Raw genomic sequence first — 16,221 nt, forward strand, 5'->3', positions numbered from 1 at the left:
ACCGTACAGAGTCAGTGTTTATACAGCAGGGTAAGTGTCACTCACTGTGTAACCGTACAGAGTCAGTGTTTATACAGCAGTGTAAGGGTCACTCACTGTGTAACTGTACAGAGGCAGTGTTTGTTGAGCAGGGTAAGGGTCACTCACTGTGTAACCGTACAGAGTGAGTGTTTATTCAGCAGGTAAGGGTCACTCACTGTGTAAGCGTACAGAGTCAGTGTTTATTCAGCAGGGTAAGGGTCACTCACTGTGTAACCGTACAGAGTCAGTGTTTATTCAGCAGGGTAAGGGTCACTCACTGTGTAACCGTACAGAGTCAGTGTTTATACAGCAGCTTAAGGGTCACTCACTGTGTAAGCGTACAGAGTCAGTGTTTATTCAGCAGGGTAAGGGTCACTCACTGTGTAACTGTGCAGAGTCAGTGTTTATACAGCAGTGTAAGGGTTACTCACTGTGTAACCGTACAGAGTCAGTGTTTATTCAGCAATGTAAGGGTCACTCACTGTGTAACCGTACAGAGTCAGTGTTTATTCAGCAGGGTAAGGGTCACTCACTGTGTAACCGTACAGAGTCAGTGTTTATTCAGCAGGGTAAGGGTCACTCACTGTGTAACCGTACAGAGTCAGTGTTTATACAGCAGGGTATGGGTCACTCACTGTGTTACCGTACAGAGTCAGTGTTTATACAGCAGGGTTACGGTCACTCACTGTGTAACCGTCCCGAGTCAGTGTTTATTCAGCAAGGTAAGGGTCACTCAATGTGTAACCATACAGAGTCAGTGTTTATTCAGCAGGGTAAGGGTCACTCACTGTGTAACCGTACAGAGTCAGTGTTTATACAGCAGGGTATGGGTCACTCACTGTGCAACCGTAGAGAGTCAGTGTTTATACAGCAGGGTAAGGGTCACTCACTTTGTAACTGTACAGAGTCAGTGTTTATACAGCAGGGTAAGGGTCACTGTGTAACCGTACAGAGTCAGTGTTTATTCAGCAGGGTAAGGGTCACTCACTGTGTAACCGTACAGAGTCAGTGTTTATACAGCAGGGTAAGGGTCACTCACTGTGTAACCGTACAGAGTCAGGGTTTATACAGCAGGGTAAGGGTCACTCACTGTGTAACCGTACAGAGTCAGGGTTTATACAGCAGGGTAAGGGTCACTCACTGTGTAACCGTACAGAGTCAGTGTTTATTCAGCAGGGTAAGGGTCACTCTCTGTGTAACCGTACAGAGTCAGTGTTTATTCAGCAGGGTAAGGGTCACTCACTGTGTAACTGTACAGAGTCAGTGTTTATTCAGCAGGGTAAGGGTCACTCACTGTGTTACCTTCCACAGGCTGTGACTGGGGACTGGGAGAATCCGTCCGCGTGCAGAGAGAAGGTACACCGACCCCACAATGGGCTCTCTCCGGTCTCTCAGGTGCCTCCTATCCTCCAACTGTCCCAGTCGGCGATGGAGAGGGATAGACTGTTGGCCGCTCTCCAACCGGTGATCATCCTGGAGCCTGGGACAGTACAGAATCCACTTCTGGCACGTGAGTCTCTGGGAGAGGGTCCCAGTGATTGTATTCCCACCTCGTTCAGACCCACACTCGGTGCACCGTGCACAGTTCCCCGGTCTCCCCTCGGTCAGACCCACACTCGGAGCACCGCGCACAGTTCCCCGGTCTCCCCTGGGTCAGACCCACACTCGGAGCACCGTGCACAGTTCCCCGGTCTCCCCTCGGTCAGACCCACACTCGGAGCACCGTGCACAGTTCCCTGGTCTCCCTCAGTCAGACCCGCACTCGGAGCACCGTGCACAGTTCCCCGGTCTCCCCTGGGTCAGACCCACACTCGGAGCACCGTGCACAGTTCCCCGGTCCCCCCTCGGTCAGACCCACACTCGGAGCACCGTGCACAGTTCCCCGGTCTCCCCTCGGTCAGACCCACACTCGGAGCACCGTGCACAGTTCCCCGGTCTCCCCTCGGTCAGACCCACACTCGGAGCACCGTGCACAGTTCCCTGGTCTCCCTCAGTCAGACCCGCACTCGGAGCACCGTGCACAGTTCCCCGCTCTCCCCTCGGTCAGACCCACACTCGGAGCACCGTGCACAGTTCCCCGGTCTCCCCTCGGTCAGACCCACATTTGGAGTGCCGTGTGCCAGGACAAAGATGGGGAGGCGCGGGGTATTCTGGGATCTTTCTGTTCCTCCTCGTCCTGCTCCCCTTTGTTGTCATTGATGCCTATGTTCAGTTTCAGAGCTGGGCACGGCGCCTCTCTTGTACACCCCAGCCGTTATTCCTGGTGACCGGTACGCGGCCGCCCGGTTGGCAGAGCTGAGCCAGCACCGTCCCCTGGGCCGGACTCAGTCCGCCCCCCTTCCCCAGAGCCCCCAGTCTGTCCAGCAGAAGCTGCAGACCCAGCATCTGGACCAGCTCCTCCTTGAGAGACTCAAGCAGCAGACCCACCTCGGCAAGGTAAGGAGGGGCTTGCGGTGGTGGGGATGGATGGGGTCCAGAGTAGGGGGTGTAGAGAGGGCAACAGCAATCACCGGATCAACCTAACGTTTGGGGTTCGCGCGGTTCAGGGCAAACGCAGTCTGCGTGCGTTCAGGTGGATATTCAGTGGCGATTGTGATCCAGACCTGAGGTAGTCACGGTCTCTCCTAATGTATCACTGGTCACCCAGTAGCAGGACTGCAACCAGCAGGGAATGTGTTCCACGTGTGAGGCTGTCAGTCACTGTTAAAGTTATAAATCACACCGCACCATGTTACAGTCCAACAGGTTTATTTGGAAGCAGTCAGTATCAGAGCACTGCCCCTTCATCAGGTCGGTCTTGGGGCAAGTTCACTGGACACAGGATTTATCGCCAGTCCATCACAAGCACCTCCACACCATTGTAACTATTCGTTCAGGGGAACATCGTCTTGGGTTCTGCACTGGTTTGGTTTCCTTACAGACTCAAAGCCACGGACAGCACGGAAACAGACCCTTCGGCCCGTCCTGTCCGTGCTGGCCCAGATATCCCTAACCTAACCCGGTCCCCATTCCCCCAGCACTTCGCCCATCTCCCTCTAAACCCTTCCTGTTCCTGTCCCCCACCCACCTTTTAAATGCTGTCATTGTACCAGCCCCCACCCACTTCCTCTGGTAGCTCCTCCCACACACGCACCACCCTCTGGGGGGAAAAAGTTGCCCCTCGGGTCCCTTTCCCCCCTCTCACCTTAAACCTACCCCCCTCTAGTTCTGGACTCCCCCACCCCAGGGGGGAAAAGACCTTGTCTATTTACCCCCCACCCTCGTGATGTTATAAACCTCTATAAGGTCACCCCCTCAGCCTCCGACGCTCCAGGGAAAACAGCCCCAGCCTGTCCAGCCTCTCCCTGTAGCTCAAACCCTCCAACATCCTTGTCCATCTTTTCCGAACCCCTCCCACAACATCCTTCCTGTAGCAGGGAGACCGGGATTGAGCACAATATTCCAACAGGGGCCCCCTAACCCAATGTCCTGTACAGCCGCAACGTGACCCCCCCCCAACTCCTGTACTCAATACTCTGACCAATAAAGGGAAGCATACCAAACCCCTCCTTCACTATCCTATCCACCTGCGACTCCACTTTCAAGGAGCTATGACCCTGCACTCCAAGGTCTCTGTGTTCACCAACACTCCCCCAGGACCTTACCGTTAAGTGTATAAGTGTGTGTGTACAGAGGGAGTGGGGAGAGAGGGAGAGGGGAAATGGGGAGGGAAGGGATGGAGAGTGGCGAGGGGAACTAATGTTTTTTTGTTCTTTTCTCATCCCCTGCCACACTCACCCCATTCCCTCCCTTCCCATTCCTTCCTTCCCTCTATCCCTCTATCCATCTCCCTCCATCTCCCTCCCTCTTTCTCTCTCCATCTCCTGCCCTCCCTCTGCCTCCTTCTCTTCTTCTCTCTCTCTCTCCCTCCCTCTCTCCATCTCCCTCCATCTCACTCTCTCCCTCCCTCTATCTCCCTCCCTCCCTCCATCTCCCTCCCTCTTTCCATGTCACGCCCTCCACCTCCCTCCATCACCCTCCCTCTCTCCACCTCACTCCCTCCACTTCCCTCCCTCCATCACCCTCCCTTTCTCCATCTCCCTCTGTCTCACCCTCCCTCCCTGCCTCCCTCAATCACTCTCTCCCTCCATCTCCCCCCTCCATCTCCTTCCCTCCCTGCCTCCCTCGATCTCTTTCTCCCTCCATCTCCCCCCTCCATCTCCTTCCCTCCCTGCCTCCCTCAATCACTCTCTCCCTCCATCTCCCTCTGTCTCACCCTCCCTCCCTGCCTCCCTCAATCACTCTCTCCCTCCATCTCCCTCTGTCTCACCCTCCCTCCCTGCCTCCCTCAATCACTCTCTCCCTCCATCTCCCTCTGTCTCACCCTCCCTCCCTGCCTCCCTCAATCACTCTCTCCCTCCATCTCCCTCTGTCTCACCCTCCCTCCCTGCCTCCCTCAATCACTCTCTCCCTCCATCTCCCTCTGTCTCACCCTCCCTCCCTGCCTCCCTCAATCACTCTCTCCCTCCATCTCCCCCCTCCATCTCCTTCCCTCCCTGCCTCCCTCAATCACTCTCTCCCTCCATCTCCCTCTGTCTCACCCTCCCTCCCTGCCTCCCTCAATCACTCTCTCCCTCCATCTCCCTCTGTCTCACCCTCCCTCCCTGCCTCCCTCAATCACTCTCTCCCTCCATCTCCCTCTGTCTCACCCTCCCTCCCTTCCTCCCTCAATCACTCTCTCCCTCCATCTCCCCCCTCCATCTCCTTCCCTCCCTGCCTCCCTCGATCTCTTTCTCCCTCCATCTCCCTCCCTCCATCTCCTTCCCTCCCTCTATATCTCCCTCCCTCACTCCCTCCATCACCCTCCCTTTCTCCATCTCCCTCCATTTCTCCCTGCCTCTCTCGATCTCTCTCTCTCTCCATCGCCCTCCCTCCATCTCCTTCCCTCCCTCTCCCTCTCCCCTTCCATCTCTATATCTCTCTTCTTCCATCCTTCCCCACACCCCCCCCCCACGGGGGTCCAGCTGATGAGTAAGAGGCGACTCAGTCATGGTGAGGAGGGGGAGTCAGAGAGGAAGGGTCCAGGACGAGGTGGACCCTCGGACAGACCCCGACTCACTGAGGACAGCACGGAGGATGGGCCGAATGGGCTGGGCTCAGGAAACAGCAGTGAGGCTCACAGCCCACAGGTAACTGGGGCTAGAGACCGAGGAAGGCTCCCTCTACACCATCCCCCACTCCCAGGGACAGGGGGTTAGATACAGAGTAAAGCTCCCTCTACACCGTCCCCCCACTCCCAGGGACAGGGGGTTAGATACAGAGTAAAGCTCCCTCTACACTGTCCCCCACTCCCAGGGATAGGGGTTAGATACAGTGTAAAGCTCTCTCTACACTGTCCCCCATTCCCAGGGAGAGGGGGTTAGATACAGAGTAAAGCTCCCTCTACACCGTCCCCCACTCCCAGGGATAGGGGTTAGATACAGTGTAAAGCTCCCTCTACACCGTCCCCCATTCCCAGGGACAGGGGGTTAGATACAGAGTAAATCTCCCTCTACACCGTCCCCCCACTCCCAGGGATAGGGGGTTAGATACAGAGTAAAGCTCCCTCTACATCCTCTCCATCCTGCGATGATGTTTCCCTCTCTCCCTCTCTCTCTCTCTCTCTCGGATTCTCCAGGTCTCTCTCCCGTGGGATTTACCCAGAGTCCGGCAGAAGCCCCCGAACCTGGAGGCCTTTGGGGTAATTTACCCCGGGTGGGCTCAGCATCGCCCCCTGTCTCGCGCCCGTTCCTCCCCAGCCTCGGCGGGAGTCCCGGAGAGATCGCCGCGCCCCCCCTCCTTCAGCACCGGTGAGTCTGGGGTTCGGTCCCCGACAGGGGGGGGACGGGGGTAGTGGGGGAGGGGCGAGGGGTGGTAATTAGGAGCGTGCGGGGTGAGGAGGAGGGAGCCCGGGCCGGGAGGGCGAATCTGGGGAGTGGGAGCATGGGAAGGGCAGTAGGGAGCGAGAGAGAGGGGCGGGTGGGAGGGGTTTGGAGAGCGAGGGAGGGGTAAATTGGAGGGTTGGGGAGAGAGAGGGAGGGGTAAATTGTAGGGAGTTGGAGAGTGAGGGAGGGGTAAATTGGAGGAGTTTGGAGAGAGAGGGAGGGGTAAATTGGAGGGGTTTGGAGAGAGAGGGAGGGGTAAATTGGAGGGGTTTGGACAGAGAGGGAGGGGGTAAATTGTAGGGGGGTGGAGAGAGAGGGAGGGTGTAAATTGGAGAGGGGTGGAGAGAGAGGGAGGGGGTAAATTGGAGGGTGGTTGGAGAGAGGGAGGGGTAAATAGGAGGGGGTTGGAGAGAGAGGGAGGGGTAGATTGGAGGGAGTTAGAGAGAGAGGGAGGGGTAAATTGGAGGGGTTTGGAGAGAGAGGGAGGGGTAAATTGGAGGGTGGTTGGAGAGAGGGAGGGGTAAATTGGAGAGGGGTTGGAGAGAGAGAGGTAGGGGTAGATTGGAGGGGGTTGGAGAGAGAGGGAGGGGTAAATTGGAGGAGTTTGGAGAGAGAGGGAGGGGTAAATTGGAGGGGTTTGGAGAGAGAGGGAGGGGTAAATTGGAGGGGTTTGGACAGAGAGGGAGGGGGTAAATTGTAGGGGGGTGGAGAGAGAGGGAGGGGGTAAATTGGTGAGGGGTGGGGAGAGAGGGAGGGGGTAAATTGGAGGGTGGTAGGAGAGATGGAGGGAGTAAATTGAAGGGGGGTGGAGAGAGGGAGGGGGTAAATTGGAGGGTGGTTGGAGAGAGGGAGGGGTAAATAGGAGGGGATTGGAGAGAGAGGGAGGGGGTAAATTGGAGGGGGGTTGTAGAGAGAGGGAGGGGTAGATTGGAGGGAGTTAGAGAGGGAGGGGTAAATTGGAGGGTGGTTGGAGGAAAACTTGAGGCAGTTGGAGAGAGCTGAGAGGGGGAAAGGGGTTAATTGGTGGAGGGTTTCGCTGGTGAGGGAGGGAGTGGAAGAGGAGCAATGGAGGGGGGCAAGAGAGCGGGAGGGAGAGACTGAGCCGGACTTGGGGAAGGAGGAGGGGATAGAATGAGTCAGGCCGAATGCACCCCCGCTCCGCTTGTTGCATTGAGGGCAGGGTTGTGTTGGGGGTGACGGGGGGGTGAGGGGAGAGGGAGGGAGGGGGAGGTGGTGGGTGGGGTGGGGGAGAGGGGGTGCGAAGGGGCTGGATATTGGGGCCAATGAGCTTGAGGCCTTTCCTCCCCTCGCCAGGGCTAGTATACGATAGCGGGATGCTGAAACACCAGTGCACGTGCGGGAACAGCGATCACCTCGAACATCCCGGGAGGATACAGAGCATTTATTCCCGACTCCAGGAAACAGGACTGAAGAGCCAGTGTGAGGTACGACGGGGACAATTTAGCACGGCCAATCCCACCCTAACCTGTACATCCCTGGGCACTACGGGGACAATTTAGCACGGCCAATCCCACCCTAACCTGCACATCCCTGGGCACTACGGGGACAATTTAGCACGGCCAATCCCACCCTAACCTGCACGTCCCTGGGCACTACGGGACAATTTAGCACGGCCAATCCCACCCTAACCTGCACATCCCTGGGCACTACGGGGACAATTTAGCACGGCCAATCCCACCCTAACCTGCACGTCCCTGGGCACTACGGGACAATTTAGCACGGCCAATCCCACCCTAACCGGCACATCCCTGGGCCCTACGGGACAATTTAGCACGGCCAATCCCACCCTAACCCGCACATCCCTGGGCACTACGGGGACAATTTAGCACGGCCAATCCCACCCTAACCTGTACATCCCTGGGCACAACGGGACAATTTAGCACGGTCAATCCCACCCTAACCTGCACATCCCTGGGCACTACGGGACAATTTAGCACGGCCAATCCCACCCTAACCTGCACATCCCTGGGCACTACGGGACAATTTAGCACGGCCAATCCCACCCTAACCTGTACATCCCTGGGCACAACGGGACAATTTAGCACGGTCAATCCCACCCTAACCTGCACATCCCTGGGCTCTATGGGACAATTTAGCACGGCCAATCCCACCCTAACCTGCACATCCCTGGGCACTACGGGGACAATTTAGCACGGCCAATCCCACCCTAACCTGCACATCCCTGGGCTCTATGGGACAATTTAGCACGGCCAATCCCACCCTAACCTGCACATCCATGGGCATTATGGGGACAATTTAGCACGGCCAATCCCACCCTAACCTGCACATCCCTGGGCACTACGGGGACAATTTAGCACGGCCAATCCCACCCTAACCTGCACATCCCTGGGCACTACGGGACAATTTAGCACGGCCAATCCCACCCTAACCTGCACATCCCTGGGCACTACGGGACAATTTAGCACGACCAATCCCACCCTAACCTGCACATCCCTGGACACTACGGGGACAATTTAGCACGGCCAATCCCACCCTAACCTGGACATCCCTGGGCACTACGGGGACAATTTAGCACGGCCAATCCCACCCTAACCTGCACATTCCTGGGCACTACGGGGACAATATAGCACGGCCAATCCCACCCTAACCTGCACATCCCTGGGCACTACGGGGACAATTTAGCACGGCCAATCCCACCCTAACCTGCACATCCCTGGGCACTACGGGACAATTTAGCACGGCCAATCCCACCCTAACCTACACATCCCTGGGCACTACGGGACAATTTAGCACGGCCAATCCCACCCTAACCTGCACATTCCTGGGCACTACGGGGACAATATAGCACGGCCAATCCCACCCTAACCTGCACATCCCTGGGCACTACGGGGACAATTTAGCACGGCCAATCCCACCCTAACCTACACATCCCTGGGCACTACGGGACAATTTAGCACGGCCAATCCCACCCTAACCTGCACATTCCTGGGCACTACGGGGACAATATAGCACGGCCAATCCCACCCTAACCTGTACATCCCTGGGCACTACGGGACAATTTAGCATGGCCAATCCCACCCTAACCTGCACATCCCTGGGCACTACGGGGACAATTTAGCACGGCCAATCCCACCCTAACCTGCACATCCCTGGGCACTACGGGGACAATTTAGCACGGCCAATCCCACCCTAACCTGTACATCCCTGGGCACTACGGGGACAATTTAGCACGGCCAATCCCACCCTAACCTACACATCCCTGGGCACTACGGGACAATTTAGCACGGCCAATCCCACCCTAACCTGCACATTCCTGGGCACTACGGGGACAATATAGCACGGCCAATCCCACCCTAACCTGCACATCCCTGGGCACTACGGGGACAATTTAGCACGGCCAATCCCACCCTAACCTACACATCCCTGGGCACTACGGGACAATTTAGCACGGCCAATCCCACCCTAACCTGCACATTCCTGGGCACTACGGGGACAATATAGCACGGCCAATCCCACCCTAACCTGTACATCCCTGGGCACTACGGGACAATTTAGCATGGCCAATCCCACCCTAACCTGCACATCCCTGGGCACTACGGGGACAATTTAGCACGGCCAATCCCACCCTAACCTGCACATCCCTGGGCACTACGGGGACAATTTAGCACGGCCTATCCCACCCTAACCTGCACATCCCTGGGCACTACGGGGACAATTTAGCACGGCCTATCCCACCCTAACCTGCACATCCCTGGGCACTACGGGGACGACGGGCGTGCACTGCGCTGTAACATTCTCTGTTCCCTGCCCTCTCCCCCGGGGTCAGTGCGGGTGGGTGGGGGTGATGTGTAATCAGGAGACAGGTTGGGGATTGAGAGGGTGGGGTTGGTGTAAATGCTGGTGGACCCCCGATTCTGTCATTTTCGTTGTTTCTGTTCTGAACCTTTTCACTCTCTCTCTCTCTCTCTCTCTTTCTCTGTCTCATCCTTTCACCTTTTCTCTTTCCCTCTCTCTTTTTCTCTCTTTCTTTCTCTCTCTCTCCCTCGTTATTTTTGTCTCCCTCCCTCTGCCCCCCCAATCATCCCCTTGCTCTCTCTCTCTCTTTCCCTCTTTCTCTCTCCCTCGCTTTCTCACTCTCAATCTTTCTCTCTCTGTCTCTGTCTCTCTCTCTCTCTCTCTGTAATTCTCTCATTCTCTCTCTTTACCCCACCCTTTCCCTCTTTCGCTCTCATTCTCTCTCTTTATCTCGATTATCTGTCTCTCTATTTCCCTCTCTCTCTGTTATCCTCTGTCTCCCTCTCTCTCTCCATCTCTCTCATTCTCTCCTCCTCTTGTCCTCTGTCTTTCGCTCTCTCCGTTGTCCTCTTGCGTTCTCTCTCTCTCTCCATCTCCCCTCTCCTCCCTCTCACATTTTGTCTCTCTCTCTCGCTTTCCCTCTCACACTCTCCCTCTCCCTCTCCCTCTCCTCCGTCTCTCTCTCTGCCTCTCCTTCCTCTCTCTCCTCCCTCTCTCTCTCTCTATCACTCCTCTCCCTCTCCTCCCTCCCTCTCTCTCTCTCCCTTCTTCCTTTCTTCTCTCCCTCTCTCTCCCTCTCCCTCTCTCTGTCTCCCCCTCTTACTCCCCTCTCTCTCCCTTCCTCTCTCTCTTTCTGTCTCCCCTCTCCCTCTCCTCCCTCCCTTTCCCTCCCTCTCTCTCTCTCTGTTCCCTCTCTCTCCTCCCTCTCTCTTTCTCTCTATCTCCCCTCTCCCTCTCCTCCCTCCCTTTCCCTCCCTCCCTCTCTCTGTGTTCCCTCTCTCTTTCTCTCTATCTCCCCTCTCCCTCTCCTCCTTCACTTTCCTTCCCTCCCTCTCTCTCTCTCTGTTCCCTCTTCCTCTCCACCCTCACTTTCCCTCCCTCCCTCTCTCTCTGTGTTCCCTCTCTCTCTTCTCCCTCCCTCTCTACCCCTCTCCTCCTTCCCTCTCTCTCCCTCTCTCTCTCTGTGTTCCCTCTCCCTCTCCTCCCTCGCTCTCTCTCCCTCTCGCCCCTCTCTTTCTGTGTTCCCTCTCTCTCTCCTCCCTCACTATCCCTCCCTCCCTCTCTCTATCTGTGTTCCCTCTCTCCCCCCTCCTCCTTTCATCTCTCTTCCTCTCTCTTTCACTGTGTTCCCTCTCCCTCTCCTCCCTCACTTTCCCTCCCTCCCTCTCCCCCTCTCTCTCTCTCTCTCTCTGTGTTCCCTCTCCCTCTCTCTCTCTCTCTCTGTCTCTCTCTGTCTCTCCTCCCTCTCCCCCCTCCCTCTCCTCCCTCGCTCTCCCTCCCTCACCTCCCTCTCCGTCTCTCCCTCCCTCTCCCTCCCTCCCTCTCCGTCTCTCCCTCTCCTCCCTCTCTCTCCTCCCTCGCTCTCCCTCCCTCTCCGTCTCTCCCTCCCTCTCCTCCCTCTCTCTCCTCCCTCGCTCTCCCTCCCTCTCCGTCTCTCCCTCTCTCTCTGTGTTCCCTCTCCCTCGCTCTCCCTCCCTCTCCCTCCCTCTCCGTCTCTCTCTCTCTCTGTCTCTCCTCCCTCTCCTCCCTCCCTCTCCTCCCTCTCTCTCCTCCCTGGCTCTCCCTCCCTCTCCGTCTCTCCCTCTCTCTCTGTGTTCCCTCTTCCCCCCTCTCCCTCCGGTAGTGTGTCCGAGGAAGGAAGGCCACCTTTGAGGAGATCCGGTCAGTCCACACGGAGAGTCACGTCCTCCTGTACGGGGCTAGCCCCCTCAGACACCTCCACCTAGACCCGAACAAACTCCACGGTAAGGCGTGCCGTCAGCGTCGGTGTCGCTGGGGGAGCGTGGAGCGAAATACCCCTCTTCCCAGACCCCCCCCCACCCCCCAGAGGGAGGAGAGGGACAGGGAACACAGAGAGAGGGAGAGGGAGGGACAGGGAACACAGAGGGAGAGAGAAGGAGAGGGAGGGAGGGGGAGGGAACACAGAAGGAGAGAGAAGGAGAGAGGGAGGGAGAGGGAGAGAGAAGGAGGGAGAGGGAACACAGGGAGAGAGAGGGAGGGAGAGGGAACACAGAGGGAGAGAGAAGGAGGGAGAGGGAACACAGAGGGAGAGAGAAGGAGAGAGGGAGGGAGAGGGAGAGAGAAGGAGGGAGAGGGAACACAGAGAGAGAGAGGGAGGGACAGGGAACACAGAGAGAGGGAGAGGGAGGGACAGGGAACTTAGAGAGAGAGGGAGGGAGGGAGGGACAGGGAACACAGAGAGAGAGAGGGAGGGACAGGGAACTTAGAGAGAGAGGGAGGGAGGGAGGGAACACAGAGGGAGAGAGAAAAAGGGAGGCAGAGGGAACACAGAGGGAGAGTGAGGGAGGGAGGAGAGGGACTGGGAATACTGAGAGAGAGAGAGAGGGAGGGAGAGGGAACACAGAGGGAGAGAGAGAGAGAGAGGGAGGGAGGAGAGGGACAGGGAACACAGAGAGAGGGAGGGAGGGAGAGGGAACACAGAGAGGGAGAGAGGGAGAGGGAACACAGAGAGGGAGAGAGGGAGGGACAGGGAACACAGAGAGAGGGAGGGAGGGAGAGGGAACACAGAGAGGGAGAGAGGGAGGGAGGATAGGGACAGGGAACACAGAGAGAGAGAGAGGGAGGGACAGGGAACACAGAGAGAGGGAGAGGGAGGGAGGAGAGGGACAGGGAACACAGAGAGAGGGAGAGGGAGGGACAGGGAACACAGAGAGAGGGAGAGGGAGGGAACACAGAGAGAGAGAGAGGGAGGGAGGAGAGGGAGAGGGAACACAGAGGGAGAGAGAAGGAGGGAGGAGAGGGAGAGGGAACACAGAGGGAGAGAGAGGGAGGGAACACAGAGGGAGAGAGAAGGAGAGAGAGGGAGGGAGAGGGAGAGAGAAGGAGGGAGAGGGAACACAGAGAGAGAGAGAGGGAGGGAACACAGAGGGAGAGTGAGGGAGGGAGGAGAGGGACAGGGAACACAGAGAGAGGGAGGGAGGGAGAGGGAACAGAGAGAGAGAGAGAGGGAGGGAACACAGAGGGAGAGAGAAGGAGAGAGAGGGAGGGAGAGGGAGAGAGAAGGAGGGAGAGGGAACACAGAGGGAGAGAGAGGGAGGGAGGAGAGGGACAGGGAACACAGAGAGAGAGAGGGAGGGAACACAGAGGGAGAGAGAGGGAGGGAGAGGGAACACAGAGGGAGAGAGAGGGAGGGAGGAGAGGGACAGGGTACACAGAGAGAGAGAGGGAGGGAGGGAAAGTGAGGGAGGAGAGGGAGGGGGAGACACAGAGAGAGAGAGAGACAGAGGGAGCAGAGGGAGAGGGAACACGGAGAGAGAGGGAGGAAGGAGATGCATAGAGAGGGAGGGAGGGGAGCGAGGGAACACAGACAGAGAGAGGGAGGAGAGAGAGAAGGAGGGAGGAGAGAGAGAGAGAGAGGGAATACAGAGCAAGAGAGAGGGAGGGAGGGAAAGGGAGGGAGGGGAGAGAGGGGGAGACAGAGAGAGGGACAGAGGGAGCAGAGGGAGAGGGAACACAGGGAGAGAGAGGGAGGAAGGAGAGGCTTAGAGAGGGAGGGGAGAGAGGGAACACAGAGAGAGGGAGAGAGGGAGGTGTATCAGATGAAGAGACGCATGGACAAGGTGAGGTAGACTGTGAGATTGGCCATGGAGAGTGAGGAGGGGGGTGGGGGCTGATCCGAGATTGTGGCAGCCCCTCGACCAGCTGGGGAAGTGGGCCGAGAAACGGCAAACGCAGTTTAACATCGATAACTGCAGGGTCTTGCAGTTTGGAAAGTCGAATCGAGGTGGGGATTTTCCTGGTGAACGGTCGGGGCCCTAAGGAGTGTAGAGGGGGACGGAGGGAGTTTGGGGTTCAGGGGTACGGTCCTCTGGAAGTGGAGTCCCAGGTAGACAGGGCAGTGGGGTAAGGGTTTAGACACACTGGCCTTCATCAGTCCGGGCACTGAGCGTCGACGTTGGGACGTTGTGTCGCCGTTATCCAGGACGTTGGTGAGGCCGCGCTCAGAGTATGGGATTCGGGATCGGTCACCCCCCCACAGGAAGGATGTTATTAAACTCTCCCTCCATTTCTTTCTCTCTCCCCCCCACCCCTCACTCTCCCTCTCTCTTTCTCGCTCCCTCTGCCCCTCTCTCTCACTCTCTCCCTTGCTCCATCTCCCTCTCTCTCTCTCCCCTTCTCTCTCTCTCACTCACTCTCTGTCTCTCTCTGTCTCTCTCTGTCTCTCTTTCTGTCTCTCACTCCCCTCTCTCTTTCTCTCCCCTCTCCCCCCCTCTCTCTCTCTCTCTCCCATCAATTCCCAGGAATCCTATCCCAGAGGGCATTAGTCATGTTGCCCTGTGGAGGTTTTGGGGTGAGTACAAAACTACCTTACTTTATGCTTCCCAAAGTGAGAGGGGTTGACCATTCGGCCTCTCCACCCTCTCCCTATCTCTGTGTGTGTCACCACCTACACCCCCTCCCTATCTCTGTGTGTGTCACCCCCTCCAGCCCCCTACACCCCCTCCCTATCTCTGTGTGTGTGTCACCCCTCTCCACCTCCCGCATCACGATGCCCGTCCAAGCCTAGCCAATGGGCGCGACCCACTCACCCTCTCCCCATTACTGGGTGGTGGCGCGAAGGGAGTGAGGGGGTTCCGGATCCTAGAGCCATCACGGTTTGAGACCGTCCGGCCCATCGATACGTCCTAGCCCCCGACCCAAGCATTCCTTAGCCACCCGCGTCTGACAGCACACCCACCCACCCACCCGACGCATTTGCGTCCTCTTCCCGTTGGCCTGGGGTGCCCCCTACCCACCACACTCACACCCACCCGCCCTCCACCAGCTCCCAACAGGGTGGGTGCCATCTGGCCGTTGAGCCACTGAGGGAACGGTCAACGTCGAATGGCCTTGCACTGTTGGCCCATTGGCTCTCACGGTCCCAACACCCCCTCAGCCGAGCGACCCCGGGGTTGGGGGTGGTTGGGGGGGGGTGTGGGTGAGGGGTCAAAGGTAGACCGACCTCTGTCTAAACTGCGTCTCCTCCCCCCTCCCCCGACCCTCCCTCCAATCAGGTGGATAGCGACACGGTGTGGAACGAACACCACACGCCAGGCGCGGCACGGTTGGCTGTCGGGTGCACCGTCGAGCTTGCTCTGAAGGTGGCCTCCGGGCAACTCAAGGTAGGAGCACGGATCCCACCATCAGGGACGGCGTAGAGCAGGAAGGAACGGGGAAGGGGTTTGGGGTCCATGGGGACGGTGTAGAACGGGTGGGAACGGGGAAGGGGTTTGGGCTCCATGGGGGATGGTGTAGAGCGGGAGGGAACGGGGAAGGGGTTTGGGGTCCATGGGGATGGAGTAGAGTGGTAGGTAATGAGGAAGGGGTTTTGGGGTCCTCGGGGGACAGTGTAGAGCGGGAGGGAACAGGGAAGGAGTTTGGGGTCCATGGGGATGGTGTAGAGCAGGAGGGAAGGGGGAAGGGGTTTGGGCTCCATAGGGACGGTGTAGAGCGGCAGTGAACGGGGAACGTAGGGTGCGGATTGCCGACCTGGTTGTGAAGGTCGATGGGCCGAAGGGCCTGACGGGACCTCCCTCTCTATTTCAGAACGGGTTCGCCATCGTCCGACCCCCCGGGCATCACGCTGAGGCATCGACTGCCATGTGAGTTCAACGTCCCCCCACCACCTGACGCGGGATGGGGGTGGGTTAGTGTGGTGGGGCTGGGGGCCTTACAGTGCGGCGTTGGGCGTCCTGTCCCTGCCCGCTCAGGATTGGGTCAGATGAATCCCAGGGTGGGGATGGGGAAGGGAATGGGAGACGCTCAATCTGGGGGAGGGGTGCACTGCGGTCCAAGTGGGGGGGGATGGGTTGGAGGTGGGCTTTGAGGGGGATGGGGTGGGGTTTTGCATTTGGGCTCTGCCCGACATTGGCATCACTCTCAACCCCAACTGGCCTCCTGCCCCCATTCGACCGGGTAGCTCTCCCATCCCCCACCTCTTATCCCCCTCTTATAACTCCCCCCCACCCACCCACCCACCTCTCCAGAGAACTGTACCCAATCCCTTCATCCCATGAGCTCAACTGCCCGCATTTCCCCCACCCAAACACCCCCCACTCTCCTGGTGTTTCTCCTCTTCCTCAGTTCGACACCACCTCCTTTAGACCACTCCCCCCTCCTCCCCCCCAAACTCCTAGTACTCGACTCAACCCGCCCCAACCCCACTCCCGGTCATCGGGAACATCCGTCCCTCTTGCGTTCCCCACCCCCTCTCCTTCTAGACCCATTATAGTTGCCCAGGTTCCGACAAGACTTCGCCCCAACCCAACTCAAACCCAACCCAATCCAGCCCAAACACAAC

General features: G+C 57.9%; 1 protein-coding gene across 1 annotated transcript in view; it reads left to right on the plus strand.

Moving 5' to 3' along the window:
* The first annotated feature begins 1,336 nt into the window (after positions 1–1,336).
* LOC132814156 (histone deacetylase 4-like) overlaps positions 1,337–16,221 on the plus strand; it is a 74,510-nt gene continuing 59,625 nt past the window's right edge. The window contains exons 1-9 of the mRNA XM_060823399.1: positions 1,337–1,531; positions 2,234–2,457; positions 5,025–5,189; positions 5,678–5,849; positions 7,239–7,369; positions 11,545–11,665; positions 14,183–14,232; positions 14,936–15,043; positions 15,468–15,523. Of these exons, the coding sequence (XP_060679382.1) occupies positions 1,450–1,531; positions 2,234–2,457; positions 5,025–5,189; positions 5,678–5,849; positions 7,239–7,369; positions 11,545–11,665; positions 14,183–14,232; positions 14,936–15,043; positions 15,468–15,523 (1,109 nt within the window). The 5' untranslated portion in view covers positions 1,337–1,449. The remainder of the gene's footprint in view (positions 1,532–2,233; positions 2,458–5,024; positions 5,190–5,677; positions 5,850–7,238; positions 7,370–11,544; positions 11,666–14,182; positions 14,233–14,935; positions 15,044–15,467; positions 15,524–16,221) is intronic.

The sequence above is a fragment of the Hemiscyllium ocellatum genome, unplaced genomic scaffold, assembly GCF_020745735.1.
Source record: "Hemiscyllium ocellatum isolate sHemOce1 unplaced genomic scaffold, sHemOce1.pat.X.cur. scaffold_697_pat_ctg1, whole genome shotgun sequence".
NCBI lineage: Eukaryota > Metazoa > Chordata > Chondrichthyes > Orectolobiformes > Hemiscylliidae > Hemiscyllium > Hemiscyllium ocellatum.